Below are 16,278 nucleotides of genomic sequence, written 5' to 3'. Positions count from 1 at the left end.
ATGCAATGCCAAAACCTCGTTGGCATGCCACAATGTCAATGAAGCACATAGCCCAATATGCCAGTAATTTCTTTTACTACCTAACAATAATAAAAATTCATACAGGCCAGTTTTAAAAACTGTCAGTTTCTTGGACATCACCAGTTCTCAGATTGCTGTATTTGAGCTGTTCTTACAGCTTCTATTAAAATGGAGCAAAATAAAATAATAAAATTGCAGTTTTCTTTGAGGGCCAACCCATGACTGTTACTTTCCAAAGGAATGAAACTTTGCTTCCACTCTAATATGTGGCTATTTCAGTTTTTCAGTTCATAGCAGTCAAATATTGAATGGTAAGCTTTTTGGTCAAATTCAGGAGGATCCTGAGGAGAAACTTGTTGGATTATTTTGTTTTGTGAATTCTGACTTAACACTCAAAAGTTAATTTTTTTTATTGCCTTGTTCAACATTATTTCAGAATCATCTAGACTGACGCCAAAAACAGTGAACATAACAAAGGTTACAAAGATCATGCTGTCCTGCAGTTTGACTCTTCCAGTTGCACAAACACCTCCGATAACTGGCACTTGGGAAAAAGATGGCAACAGGATTGAAAAAAGGGAGGTTGATTTTGACGAGATTGCAGGCTCTCTATCTCAAAAATATGAGTAAGTGGACAAGCTATAGGAAAAACAAGCAAATATTTTAACCAAGGTGAAAATTCTCTTGCCTCCAGAGGTTCGGAATCTCAGAATCATAAAATGTCTACAGTGCAGAAGGAGGCCATTCGGCCCATCGAGTCTGCACCGACCCTTGGAAAGAGCACCCTACCAAGGCCCACGGCCCGACCCTATCCCAATAGCCCCACCTCATCTTTTTTACGCTTTGAGTATCATTGAGTCACTCTACTTTTAAAAAAATTATTTTAGAGTACCCAATTAATTTTTCCAATTAAGGGGCAATTTAGTGTGGCCAATCCACCTACCCTGCACATCTTTGGGTTGTAGGGGCGAAACCCACGCAAACACAGGGAGAATGTGCAAACTCCACACGGACAGTGACCCAGAGCCAGGATCAAACCTGGGACCTCGGCGCCGTGAGGCATCAGGGCTAACCCACTGCGCCACCGTGCTGCCGAGTCACTCTACTGTACAGATGCTGCATGTTTCTGTTGGTCACCACATTCCTGCTTTCACAAGGTTAAGCTGTTCATTTTAAATGCGTTACACCACATTTCAAATCACAAAAATTAAGAATTTAATAGATTCACACAATAATATCACTACAGTAAATCCACCCTCGGGTTTAGTAAAATAACTAGAAAGCTGCAGCAGCATTGCTACCAGATTGGCTGCATTCAAGAACTGAACAATTATAGAGCATTATAAACAAAACCGAATAAGCTGAAATATTGTGATGAAAAGCCCAATCAATAATATCAGCAAGAGGTGGCAGTAGCATAGTAGCATTGTTACTGGACGCGTAATCTAGAGACCCCAGGTAATGCTGTGGAGGCCTGGGTTTGAATCCCACCATGGCAGACTGTGAAACTTTAATTCAATTTGTGATACCGTTGTTGTAAAAGACCCACTTGGTTCTCTGATGTCCTTTAGGGAAGGATACGTTAGGGGCTGGCTTAGCACAGTGGGCTAAATAGCTGGCTTGTAATGCAGAACAAGGCAGCAGCGCGGGTTCAATTCCCGTACCGGCCTCCCCGAACAGGCGCCGGAATGTGGCGACTAGGAGCTTTTCACAGTAGCTCCATTGAAGCCTACTTGTGACAATAAGCAATTATTATTATAAATCCATCATCCTTACCTCGTCTGGCCTAGATCACATAGCAATGTGGTGACTCTTAAATGGCCTCAGGGATGGGCAATAATGCTGGTACAGCCAGTGACGCCCACATCCCAAGAACAAATAAAAATTGCTCTTTAAATATTGATCATTACCACTTGCTGAATGCCACTTTGTCATCTGTACTCCATCTCAAGGAATTCTTATTCTCTTTGCTGTCTGTGGATGAAACTACAAAAGACTAAATGCGTATGAAAAAAATATTGTAAACTTTTCTCTCTCATTTGTTGATGTAAGAATCAGTTCCTGGTAACACAGGGATCCTGGTTCATCTGTGCTATCTGGGTATAAAGTGTTGCAATAACAAAAGATAATTATGGATAATGAAAACTCAGTTCATCATAATTCATCCATGCAGAAACATCCTACCTCTACATGCCCTCTACACACCCACTGATTTGTTTTGTTCATTAAATGATTCCAGATTCCAGGTTCTACCCAGGAGCAAATTCCACAACTGTGCTTGTTCTCCGTTTGAATAACTTCCTGAGTTCAGTTCTCAATTTACCTTTTACTGGCTTTAAGTTGTATCGCCTCATCTTACTCTCACAATATACTTCAAAATAATATTCTGGATTAATCCTGCCATGGATTTATATTCTATTTAATCTCAATGAATGGCTTCACAGGTTGGTGTCATAAACAAAATACACAAAATTATGGGTATGAATCACCTTCAATTTTCTATTTAAGTTAGGAACACTGAAAACTCCACAAGCCATTAACAGCAGACAAAAGACTGCAACAGATTCTAAATTCTTGTGAAATAAACTCAGAAATCTTGTTTAATATGCAAGCAAATATGGAACAGTAAGCAGAAAGCTACCGTGAAGGTTCATGGCAGCACTGCATCAAACAATCAAATTCAAATTTAGTGACAGGATTAGATAACCTGAAAAATGCCACAGGGCGTGAAAGCTGCTTTAGCTTCAACATAAAGTGGCAAAATTATTATTTTTATGTCCTCTTTACATTCATGTTTTCCTCTGTCAATGGTTCAAACCATTAACCTGAAAAATCTCTTTCCTTAATTGGTCCAGAAGAGACAACTATTACAAGTACTTTTTCCTCATTGTTATATTTATTCTTTCTTCACTCTTGTAGCTAAGATTGATACTCTCTTTATTCTTGAATAACTGACTGACTTTAGTGTCTTTAAAAAGACACTAAAAATAGATTTCCTTGTTGAACATTGAATGTTGTAGTGTTGTAATGATTGGGCCACCAGTGAATATGTTTGACTGCAATTGTGCAGGTTGCATTTTTGTAGATTCCAGACTCACTTGTAAAATCATAGAATCAGAGAATAGTTACAGCAAAGGGGGCCATTCAGTCTGTCATGTCTGTGCTGGCACTTTGAAGGAAAAATTCAACTGGTGCTATTCCCCTGGCTTTACCCCACAGCCCTGATTTTTTTTTCCTCTTTCTGTTAATGATCTAATTCCCTTTTGCAAGCCTCATTTGACTCTGCCTCCAACACACTCTCAGACAGTGCAATCCAGATCCTCATCACTCAGTACTGTAAAACGTTTTTCCTCGTGCTGCCGTTGCTTCTATTACCAATTAGCCAAAATCTGTGACCTCTGGTTCTCGATCCTTCCACCAGTGGGAACACTTTCCCCCTATCTGATTTGTGCAGATCTGTGGTATTATCATAAATGTACATAGAACACAGAACATAGAGTGCAGAAGGAGGCCATTCGGCTCATCGAGTCTGCATCGACCCACTTAAACCCTCACTTTCACCCGATCCCCGGAACTCAATAACCCCTCCTAGCCTTTTGGACACTAAGGGCAATTTATCATGACCAATCCACCTAACCTACATGTCTTTGGACTGTGGGAGGAAACTGGAGCACCCGGAGGAAACCCACGTAGACATGGGGAGAACGTGAAAACTCCACACAGACAGTGACCCAGCGGGAAATCGAACCCGGGCAATGCAAGAATTAATTAAGTGTATACAGACAGCCACTAGAGAGAGCTAGTCCCATCAGTATATAAGGGATGAGGATAAGCCTTGTGGGTCAGAGATAAGGGGCAAAATTCTCCGACCCTGCGTGACCCTCCTTCAAAGTGCCAGCACAGACATGACAGACTGAATGGCCCCCTTTGCTGTAACTATTCTCTGATTCTATGATTTTACAAGTGAGTCTGGAATCTACAAAAATGCAACCTGCCCGGGGCCGCCGAAAATCCCGCCCCCGCGGTGGCAGAAATTCTCCGCCCGCAACCCGGGAATTGGCGGGGGCAGGAATCGCGCCACATTGAGCAGTGAGTCCCCTGCAGCAATTCTCCGGCCCGCGATGGGCCGAAGTCCCGCCGCTGGGAGGCCTCTCCCGCCACCGAGGTTTGAACCACCTCTGGGGGCGGCGGGATCATCGGCGCGAGCGAGCCCCCGGGGTCCTGGGGGGCGTGGTCCGATCGGATCCCGGGGGGTGCCCCCACGGTGGCCAGGCCCGCGACCGGGGCCCACCGATCGGCGGGCGGGCCAGTGCTGTGGGGGCACTCTTTCTCTCCCGCCGCCGCCACGGCCTACACCATGGCGGAGGCGGAAGAGAATCCCCCAGCACGCATGCGCCGGTGGTGCCGCTGACGTCACCACCGACGCATGCGCGAACTGGCGAAGGCCTTTTGGCCAGCCCCGGCGCCGGGCCGGTGCCGGTTTTGGCGCCAGTCGGCGTGGTGCCAATCGCTCCGGCACGGGCCTAGCCCCCAAAGGTGCGGACGCCGGAGTGGTTGGCGCCACTCTGATACGCCGGGACCCCCCGCCCTGCCGGGTAGGGGAATATCCCGCCCAAGGTTAGACATGAGAGAGAGAGCAGTTGTGTATTTGAGAGATCATCAGTTAGAGATAGCATAGTTTAACGTAGAAACCTTCTACTTTAGGAACGTGAACGAATCTTAATAGTGTCATAAATTTGTAGTTTCGTTCGTTAACAAAGCTTTGTGTTCTTTATTCAACACTACGCAACAAAGCCATCCACGTGAAACAAAATAGAGAACACAACAAGATCCTTGGGATTTTGAATGCTCAAAGGAGAACAGTTCCAACATCTCCAAGCTTTCTACCTCACTGAAATTCCACATCCCTGGAACCATTCTTGTGAATCTTATCTCCACCAATGTCAAATACCTTCAGAACCTTACTAAAGTATGGTGCCAAGAACTGAATGCAATACTCCAGTTGAGACTGAAACAGTGTTTTAAATAGTTTTAATACAATTTCCTTGCCATTGTACATGATGCCATTATTAATAAAACCCAAGATGCCATATACTTTATTAACCATTTTCTCAATCTGTTCTGCCACCGATAAATAAGTTATGAACATATCAACGCAGGTCCCTCTGTTCTTCCAATGCCTTAGGAATTCCACCTTTTATTTCATATTGCCTTTCTGCATTCTTCCTACAGAAATGAATTGCGTTGCACTCGTTGGCGTTAAATGTCATCTACCACTTTTCCGCCATTTCTTGAACCTGCTTGAAGTTTTCCACTGTGCTCCTCCAAGTTTGCCATACTTCAATGTTTTGTATCATCTCCAAAGTTTGAAACTGTGCCCTGTACACCAAGGTCTAGGTCATTCAAATATATCAGGAACCTGGGCCGGGATTCTCCCCTACCCGATGGGGCGGGGGGTCCCGGCGTAGCGGAGTGGCACCAACCACTCCGGTGTTGGGCCTCCCCAAAGGTGCGGAATTCTCCCCACCTTTAGAGGCTAGGCCCGCGCCGGAGTGGTTTGAGCCACGCCGACTGGCGGCAAAACCGGCGGCAACAGCGATTGGCACCACGCATACTGGCGCCAAAACCGGCACCCACGGCCTTTGACGCCCGGCGCCGGGGCTGGCCGAAAGGCCTTCGCCGGTTCGTCAACTGCCACTGGCGTCACCATCGGCGCATGCATGGTAGGGGGGTCTCTTCGGCCTCCGCCCGCCGATCGGTAGGCCCTGATTGCGGGCCAGGCCACCGTGGAGGCACCCCCCGGGGTCTGAACGCCCCGCGCCCCCCCCAGGACCCGGGGCCCGCTCGCGCCGCCAATCCCTCCGGCACCAGAGGTGCTCCAATTCCCGCCGGTGGGAGAGGCCTGTCAGCGGCGGGACTTCGGCCCACCGCGGGCCGGAGAATCGCCGCGTGGGGCACGCCGTTCGGCGCAGCGTGATTCCCGCTCCTGCCGATTCCCGCGTGGTGGAGAATTCCGGCCACGGCAGGGGCGGGATTCACACCGGCCCCGGGCGATTCCCCGACCCTGCGGGGGTCGGAGAATTCCACCCCTGATCTGTCATCTCGTCCTAAAACAAGCAAATTAAATATGATTTTCCGATAATAAATCTATTCTGGCTTTCCTTAATTAACCAACATTTGCCCAAGTGATTACTGTATTAATTTTGTCCTGAATTATTATTTCTAAAACTTCTAAAAACTTCCCCACCACCGAGGTTGAACTGACTGGTTGTAGTTGCTGGGCATGTACTTACCACCTTTTATGAACAAGGGTGTAATATTTGCAATTCCCCAGTCCTCTGGCACCACGTCTGATTCTAAGGAAAATTGGTAAATTATAGCCACTGTATCTATAATTTCCACACCCACTACCTTCAGCATCCTTGGTTTCAACTCATCTGGACCTGGTATCTTATCAACTGTTAAATACAGACAGCCTATCCAATGCCAAGCTTCTTCTCAATTTTAAACCCTTCAAGTGCCTGAACTCTTTCAACATGACTTGGACCTCAATCACCATCATCGTCTTTAAGCAGATGCAAAGTATTAATTTAATACTTCAGCCTTGCTGCCTGCCTCCATGTGTAAATCCCCTTTTGGCCCCTTCTCTGCTCACGCTGCACTTTTACCATTTAAACACCTATAGGAGACTTGTGGATCCTTCTCCCTTCTATGTATTTAAACACTGCTTTTTAGAATGAAAGTTTTTGACAGAATCTGGCATAAATCTGTGTAAGGAATTTTCCCATCCTGCCCGCAGCAGGTTTGGCATGGGCAGGAGCAGAGATTCTAGCAGGTGCCAAAAATTCAGAAACACGCTGGTGTAAAATCATGTTTCAATTCTCCAAATAGAAGGTTAATGGCAGGTCGGCTGATGGTGCGAATTCTATTTGCACCTCATGAATGCTCATTAAAACATCCGGCCATTGGCAACTGTAAGGCCTTCCAAACTAGCGTCTCATCAACATGGAATTACATCGGTCTGAAACCCAATCGTGAAAGAGCGTGCCCAAGGAAGTCCTCAGTTTGCAAGAGACTTCAGGGTGATGACAAAAACGTTTTTGTCACAGTGCTGCGCTGCTCCTGTTGCACTGTTTACCACTTAGCTGAGGGAGACCAGGTTCCTGCCTCCACCTTTCTTTTTGTTGTAAACTTTATTGTCACAGGTACATTCCGGTCGCCACATTCCGGCGTCTGTTCAGGTACACAAAGGGAGAATTCAGAATGTCCAATTCACCTCATAGCACGACATTTGGGACTTATGGGAGGAAACCGGAGCACCCCGGAGCCAACCTACGCAGACACAAGGAGAACGTGCAGATTCTACACAGACAGTGACCCAAGCCGGCAATCGAACCTGGGACCCTGGAGCGGTGAAGCAACAGTGCTCCCCACTGTGCTACTATGCTGCCCTGGGATTCTCCATGCTGAGCTTGGATTCATAGATAGTACCATGCTGCTGGACCCATGGGTCCTCCTGTGTTTCCACGTTGGATCAGTACTGCACCTGGGGGTTGAGTGTATAGAGGTCTCCTTCCCTCCTGGTGCCACACACCAGTATTTATCCCGACAGCACTGTGCTGTGCGATTCATGTAACCATCGCAACAAAGATCCGGGGCGGGATTCTCCCCTACCTGGCGGGGTCCCGGCGGGATGGAGTGGCGTGAACCACTCCGGCGTCGGGCCACCCCAAAGGTGCGGAAGTCTCCACACCTTTAGAAGTCAAGCCCTAACCTTGAGGGGCTAGGCCCACGCCGGAGTGGTTGGCGCCCCGCCGGCCGGCGGAAATGGCCTTTGGCGCCACGCCAGCCGGGGCCGAAGGGACTTCGCCGGCTGGTGGAAGTCCGCGCATGCGCCGGAGTGCCAGCGGCTGCTGACGTCATCCCCGCGCATGCGCAGGGGAGGGGGTCACTTCCACCTCTGCCATCGTGAAGACTATGGCGAACGCGGAAGGAAAAGAGTGCCCCCACGGCACAGGCCCACCCGTCAATCGGTGGGCCCCGATCGTGGGCCAGGCCACCGTGGGGGCACCCCCCGGGGCCAGTTCGCCCCGCGCCCCCCCCCCCACAGGACCCCTGATCCCGCCCGCGCCACCTGGTCCCGCCGGTAAGGTAGGTGGCTTGAATCACGCCGGCGGGACCGGCATGACAGCGGCGGGACTTCGACCCATTGCGGGCCGGAGAATCGCCGGGTGTGGGGGCGGGGGCGGGGGGGGGGGCGCCGACAGACCCGGCGCGATTCCTGCCCTCGCCGAATCACTGGTGCCGGAGACTTCGGAAGACGGCGGGGGCGGGATTCACGCTGGCCCCCGGCGATTCTCCAACCCGGCGGGGGGTCGGAGAATCCAGCCCCCGAAGTTCAACTGGGGGTGGAGTGCAAAGTGAATCAGGGTAGGGATGGAGGGGAGGAGGATGCGGGGGGATGGACTTCTTCATGGATCTGCCAGCCTTTTCCTTCCGGGTTTCTGACACCTTGCATGGTTTAGTGAAGACGGGTGGACTGGGGAGAGTGACAGGAGTTTGCTGGACTGGATTTAAATATTGTGCCAGAACCTTCAAACCCACCAGCTGACGGTGGGTAGGTGAATCAGCTGCTAGCCTGCCACATGACCCGGAGAGGAATTTGCATGTGCATAATGAATGCGGTGGCAAGAGCAGAATCTGACGCAGGATCTCGCCATTCTGGCCATCATCGCTGTCGCATGTAGTCTCAAAATGGGAGAATTCCACCCTATGTCTTTAGGCTGCAGATTCCATGCTTAATGCAGTGAAATAAAGGATAATTAATGTACAATTGAGAATTCAAGGTGTTAATAATGAACTTCATTCAATAGATGCAAAAAAAGGTATGGTTATGTCATTGGTGAGATGGTTTTAGGTATAAATGTCTGCATGAATAAAACACATTACATCTCTATTGCATATCATTTGGTGAGAAGTGCCATTATTTATAGAAATATTAATATCAAATGGTATAGCACTTACAATTCAGAATCAGACCATGTGGCTGTGCCAGAGTTTGTGCTACACATATGCCTCTTCCTATTCTATTTAATTCATCTTACCCCCTCAACATGCACTTCTATTCATTTCTCCCTTACGTACTTATCAAATAAGATATTACAAAATGGCACAAATGGCCTGTGCATAACATTAAATAAATGATTTGGGCTTTAACAGTAATAACTTTCATGGTTTGTGATTGCAGGTTTGATTTTCAGAATGGCAGTGATGCTGGGAACTATTCTTGTGTCTTTGACACAAACCCAAAATCGGAAGGCAGGTTTGAAGTGCAAAGTGAGTTTAATACCTCTGGTATCAGAAAGGTTCCCAATAATTGTAAATACTCACTCTTTGAGCTTTGATTGGGTGTCCAAGATAATGGCTTTCTCGGCCTTATAAATGTATACACTACATCTTAAGGGTCATGCATGAATTTTAAGTCCATGCTTGCATCCAACACAAGAGGCAAACACTAACAGATCTTAGCGATCTCATTTAATAAGTATACACCATTGAGGCAACTGTGGAAAAAACAAGCCTTTGGCAATCTTTTAGGCCCACAGAATTTGGAGTTGAAATAAGGTTAAGAGCAATAAAACTGAGTTACCTCAGCTTTAGGACTGAGTTACCAGGGACTCTGTGGTTCGGATGTTGCAGATTGGACAATCTGAGCTCAAGCAAATCATTTTGGTAGTGGAGATGCACAGCAATTAAACTTTTAGCTTGTTTGTAACATGTTGCATCACAAATATATATTCATGGGGTATCCCATTAAGCATACACTTGTCACATTCCAGCATTACGATGGTTGAGCATTGCACTTGGGCATCCACAGTTCAAGGTTGGCATCATTCTAACATTATAATGCCAGTTGCTCTGAGATTTTCTCAATTACTTTCTATTCTGTCAGTGTTGGTGCAAATTGAAAAAGAAGAGACATTTTGCTCAGGCCCAAACTAAACAACACTCCTCCGAAGGACTCCCAACCCTTGTCCACCCTTGCCACCCCCTCACGAGGGACCCCACACTCCTCAAGGGCCCAGCAAGATCCCCAGGTGAGGTTCATGATATGAAGGACCGGTGAGGACAGAGACCCTAGGGGGCCCAGGGCTAAGACTGGGGTGCCTGATTTCAGAAGGGGACCATTAATGGCAATGTCTACCACCTGGCCCGAGACTCATACAGGATAACCTGCCAAGAATACAGCACACAGCCGCCCTAGCCTCAAAATTGAGGTTGATGTGAGAAGCAGCCCTTAAATGATTATTCCTTTGTCATGTTTTTGTAATGACTTAAAAAGCACAATCAATCATTGAGGTAAACATATTGTGGAGTCATTTATTTAGTCTCAGCACATGTGAACAGGTAGACATGGATGTAAAATGTGAGGAGAACTGAGCTGCAGAGCTGTGGGTGCTCTGTTCGAAAGCAAAGGTGAAACTAAAACTGGATTACATGACACACTTCATGTCTTGTGATGTCATGTGAAAATGAAATGAAATGAAAATTGCTTATTGTCACGAGTAGACTTCAATGAAGTTACTGTGAAAAGCCCCTAGTCGCCACATTCCGGCGCCTGTCCGCCTGTTGCTATCCCTTAAAGGGAAAGGCATATTACAACATACTGGGTCACATAAGGATCTCAATCAGGGTGGGTGGGCACGCAGCCCTAGGCCTTGAACACCCTCCATAAAACTGTAAACAAGTCTGGACTGGGTGGGACATCCATGCGGGGAATTCTATGGTCCTCTGCATCTGCGAACCCACCAGAGGGGGCCCAGAAGATCTGTTGAATGTTATATTTGCATATGAAAAGTGTGTGTCACACTCTCGTTGACTGGTTCAAATATCACAATCATTAAACCGCAAGAAACAACAATTGATCAATCCCAGAAGTTAGATTAAAAAAGTAAGGGACTTGCTTACCGCTGACTTCTTCTAGCTTTGTGAAGCTGGGAATTTATTTATTTATTATTACTTTTTCTGAGTTACAAAGCCACGGTTCAGAATATGGACAGAGGCAAACCCCTAATCCAGCTCCTTGCCTGCTCCAAAAACTAATTAAAATTCAAATTGAATCCAATTCATGGTCCCCAAAAGAGAGACATACCATAGAACATAGAACAGTACAGCACAGAACAGGCCCTTCGGCCCTCAATGTTGTGCCGAGCCATGATCACCCTACTCAAACGCACGTATCCACCCTATACCCGGAACCCAACAACCCCCCCCTTAACCTTACTTTTATTAGGACACTACGGGCAATTTAGCATGGCCAATCCACCTAACCCGCACATCTTTGGACTGTGGGAGGAAACCGGAGCACCCGGAGGAAACCCACGCACACAGGGGGAGGACGTGCAGACTCCACACAGACAGTGACCCAGCCGGGAATCGAACCTGGGACCCTGGAGCTGTGAAGCATTTATGCTAACCACCATGCTACCCTGCTGCCCCTTAAAACACAAAAGCAAAAAAAAATAAAACATACCAGATCTGAGCCAAAAGGCAGAGCAGATACCACACTTGATTTAGCCAAAAGGCCGAGAAGTGATGAAGCTGGGAATTTATAAGCAACAGTTCATCTACAAACCTCTTCACCAACAGCAGCTTTCCACTAACTGAGTCTAAGACGTACCTCTTCAGAATACCTCATACGTACTGTACACTTCTCACAGGCAGGGCAGAATCTTCTGGCCCTGCCACGGTGGGGACAATGCTGAAAAATGCAGCGAGATGTTAAAATCTCCATTGAAAATAACAGGACGGGTGGAAGGGGCTTTAAAATTCCACTTGTAATCTTAAAGAGAAAGCCCAAATTAAATGCGGTAATAAACCAGAAAATGCTGGATAAACTCAGCAGGCCTGGCAACAGCTGTAGAGCACAAAACACTACAGATCTCTCTACAGATGCTGCCAGACCTACTGAGTTTATCCAGCATTTTCTGTTCTTTTTTCAGATTCCCAGTACCACAGTATTTTGCTTTTATTCAAGGTAGCATGGTAGCATAGTGGTTAGCACAGTTGCTTCACAGCTCCAGGGTCCCAGGTTCAATTCCCAGCTTGGGTCACTGTCTGTGCAGAGTTTGCACGTTCTTCCCGTGCCTGCGTGGGTTTCCTCCGGTTTCCTCCCATAGTCCAAAGATGTGCAGGTTAGGTGGATTGGCCATGATAAATTGTCCTAAGTGTCCAAAAAAGGTTGGCTTGGGTTACGGGGATAGGGTGGAGGTGTGGGCTTAAGTTGGGTGCTCTTTCCAAGAGCCGGTGCAGACTCGATGGGCTGAATGGCCTCCTTCTACACTGTAAATTCTGTGGAAAAAAAGGTAAATGCAGCACAATCTTTGCACCAGAACTTTCCTCAAGGAGGTCCCTTTTCTGCCGATTAGTGAAAAGTATCCCAGTTGAAAATATTTATTCAATATTGTATAATGAATCATGCATTACATCCTACATTACTCATCATTATAAAGCAATAAATCCTTCTCCATACTGCAAGGAGTTCAATAATAGATTTTCTGTTACAGAATAAAGAACATAATATTAGAGAATAGTTGGTGTATTCGGTATAGGTTTCTAGGCGTTTTGAAAAGAACTAAAATAGCAAAACTGCCCAGCTGGACAAATAGAGACTCGACTCTGTTATGATTCATTTCCTTGGATACAGGTATATCTATTTTAACAAACAAAGTAAGCTTAAACAAATCAATCACATCAGATATGCCTAATGTTTAAACTGGCATACTCTGCACTCACTCACTCCTGTTTCAGTTCAAACATGGAACAGAACGTACACAGAACTCAAAGGTGACACCTTCAGGACTTATTGTGAAATAGCGAGTACAGTATTCTGTCAAGAGTTCATTCTGTAGGTGCCAAAGAAAATCTGGAAAATAAAAGAAAAATGCTTGGACTAGCATCTCAGATCACCGATTTGCAGGATTCACATTATTCGAGTCAAAAAGTTATTTTTATGGGTAATTTTTGAATCAGCTATCCTGAGGCAGTAGTTCATGAGCAACAAAGGTATAACTTCAAAGCAAATGTTCAGTTACAGAGGTATGCATTTATCCTGTGCATCAATTGGTGTAACATCTACATAATCATGTAATTGTATGCTTTGCTAGAATCCAGGATCTAAAGTAATTTGCATACTATTTTGTCTGCTTTTCCTCAGTTCCACCTATTTGGACCAAAAATGAAAAAGAGATTCGTTCAGATGGGGATCATGTTAATCTGACCTGCAAAAGTGGCCAATATATTCCCCTGTACTGGATCTGGTCAAAGGAGGTCAAGGGCAGCAAGGTGGTAAGGAATAACTAAACTGATTTATTAGTGAAACAAAATAGACCAAATGATCTGATATATGGGTTAGGAGGATTACGGGCTGGATTCTCCGTTCTGGAGTCCAAGTGCTGCCGCCGGAGTATAATCGCTGGAACTACATGCTCCTGCTGGGAACGCTGGCCAGGAGAAATTCAGGTGATGCAAATGGGCCAGAACGCTGCCCTAATCCGAACCCTCAGCCTCACCCTAATCAGTGAATGAAATGCATGTCTTTGCGGGGAAGGACGGAGCGACAGAGAATGTCAGCAAGGTCAGGATTCATTTGATCATCCAATGCCTCTAGGCTACATGGTCACCCTGAGGTGTAATGCTGTGCCAACCTCAACATGCCACCCCCCCTGCCCCCTCACCAAGCACCTTTGAGATGATGCAGTCTGCACAGCACCTCTGTCCCATCAGTGACTGCCACCAGGCCTGTAATGCGAGGAACCTCTATCCTCACCACCAAGCCCTGCCAACAGGGGTAGCAGTGGCGGCTGCAACCTGTGGCAGCAATAAGCTCTGTAGCCCCTGTCCTGTTTCTCACATTGGGGTTTACTGTGGGTCTCCTCCCTGATGGGCCTTTTGCTATCTCGCCAGGAGGGTTGCAAATATTTGTGCAGTGGAGATAGTCATAGTGTGCAGCTGTTCGTCTCCATGTTAAGAGCCTGGTGTGCGGGCAGGTCCAACAGATGGGCGTGAGTGAGGAATATCTGCATTTGCTGGGACCTTAAATGCAGTGTTACATGGAGCCTGGGTTTTACACGCAGGATGTTACAGGAGCTGGTCAGGTTTCCTGGCCGAGTGCAGTATGAATGGGATTGGGTCGCCGTTGACAGGCCGACCTTGGAGGCATCTCGGCTAGCTGGTAGTTTTACTGGTCAGGCATTCACTCAGAGAAGGGGTCTGTGTTAGGGAGGGTTCCAGCAGCTATGGTGCATGTGTCATTTGTTTGGGGTGAGCTGTGCTAATGCCCTGCTTCCTTAATTTGAAAAAAAATCTTTATTGTGACAAGTAGGCCCACATTAACACTGCAATGAAGTTACTGTGAAAAGCCCCTCGTCGCCACACTCTGTGGGCTGTACGGGTACACAGAGGGAGAATTCAGAATGTCCAATTCACCTAACAAGCAAGTCTTTCGGGAATTATGAGAGGAAACCGGAGCACCCGGAGGAAACCCACGCAGACATGGGGATAACGTGTAGGCTCCGCACAGACAGTGACCCAAGCCGTGAATCAAACTTGGGACTCTGGCGCTGTGAGATAACAGTGCTACCTGTCACAATATACACATCAGTATATGATGGTGCAGAGACACACACTTACTGACACAGACCAATCACCAGTTAGGGCACGGTCACTATAAAACCAGAGGGCACTAGTTTTCCCGCTCATTCGGGATGCAGCCTCTGAGACAGACAGAGCCCGCAGTCAGTAGCACAAACATCTACCATGTGCTAGCAGTAGAGGCTGGTCAGGTTAGGCATAGGTCTTCAGTCAATCTAACATAGTGTCGACCCACAGTGCATGTATGTTTAACAGCTCTTAGTTAAATGAAATAGAGTTGTACTATTACAAGTGTTGGTAGCCTGTCTATGTTACTGCTAAGGTAAACGCAGTCTCCACAGATCCAGAGTACCCAACACATCACTACCCACTGTGCTACCATGCTGCCCTTCACTGCTGTGGGGTCTCACATCTGAGGAGCACACTAAGGAGTGCCAACATTTGGTGGACTGGCGATACTGCTGGGGTATGAGAGTTTCCAGCAGGGAAACTGGGTGGATTCCCACATGACCAGAGCATATGCAAGACTGTCAGCAGTCAGCTGCAACTGACAGGAGCATGTAATCTGTAGCTAGGTGTTAGGTTTAAATGATTGTACAGCAGCAATGGGGGTCTCAGCCTGGGCACTCGCTCCTGAGGGGGACACCCAGAGTCTACACTCTTGCACAAAGTCATTCCCCACTGCTCCAGACATACACCCAGCAGCAAACCCAAAAGATTGGGAGTTTTCTTACCTTCTGCTCCCATGGCCATGGTGCCTGGGTCCCACTCATAAATACTTCCACAAATTCACACCCGCATGACTCTCGGCTGAAAGGGCTGGAATATTGCGGAGGAGTGGAGCATTGGGCTTCAAGACCATGAATCATATATATTAAAATCCCAGCAAATCCTGGATTTGCATGGTGTCACCGGCACAGGGCGTGTACCTCGCTGGCCACTACCAACGGGAGACCAGCCGCTGATCCCATTTTTAGCCCAACGTTTGATTCTCCGCCGGATGGGGAAACCTTCTATCGGTGGCAGCCGGCAGAGAATATGCCCCTGCATTTAAAACTATGGAGAAAACCCTTGGATTGCAAAATGATCAGTTAAGACTGCCCGATTCAATATTGCATTGGCAAATTCCATGATCAGTTTGTGGAATGTGCACATTACATCAGAAAAACACAGCTATTTTATTTTAAACAATAAGTTTAAAATATATATTTCTGTTGTACACAATAAAAAGTTTTGAGCAGCTTCTTTCTGTTGAATAAGGTTTGATATTCTTTTGGGAGCATTTTCTTTCAAAAGTAGATTGGAAGGAGTGGAGCCTTTGAATCATTTTTTGTCATTCAATCATCTCTCTCATTTGTGGGAACCAAGATTTATTTCTTATTCTGCAACATTTTGGTACTTATAATTGCTTCCATACAAATGTATTTTTTATCTCCTCATTTGAACAAAATAGGTAAATATTTTAAAATCAGCAGTTAGGCGTTGTTGATATTCGACCCTGAATAAATATATATATATATATGACTCCTGAAGCTATTAGACATGATAACATTTGCTACATATCCCTTGATACCATTTGCAAACAAAAGTGAAAATGGTGTTGCA

General features: G+C 46.6%; 1 protein-coding gene across 6 annotated transcripts in view; it reads left to right on the top strand.

Moving 5' to 3' along the window:
- Positions 1-16,278, top strand: part of LOC119962780 (embigin-like) — a 96,607-nt gene that overhangs the window by 43,187 nt on the left and 37,142 nt on the right. For 5 of the 6 annotated variants that reach the window (XM_038790866.1, XM_038790865.1, XM_038790861.1 and 2 more), the window contains 3 exons: positions 458-647; positions 9,269-9,357; positions 13,238-13,368. In XM_038790866.1, the coding sequence (XP_038646794.1) occupies positions 458-647; positions 9,269-9,357; positions 13,238-13,368 (410 nt within the window). The remainder of the gene's footprint in view (positions 1-457; positions 648-9,268; positions 9,358-13,237; positions 13,369-16,278) is intronic. The other variant, XM_038790864.1, reaches the window with a different exon arrangement.

Source organism: Scyliorhinus canicula, chromosome 3 (assembly GCF_902713615.1).
Source record: "Scyliorhinus canicula chromosome 3, sScyCan1.1, whole genome shotgun sequence".
Lineage (NCBI taxonomy): Eukaryota > Metazoa > Chordata > Chondrichthyes > Carcharhiniformes > Scyliorhinidae > Scyliorhinus > Scyliorhinus canicula.
The sequence above is the reverse complement of the archived record's forward strand: the minus strand, read 5'-3'. Positions and strand labels throughout refer to the sequence as shown.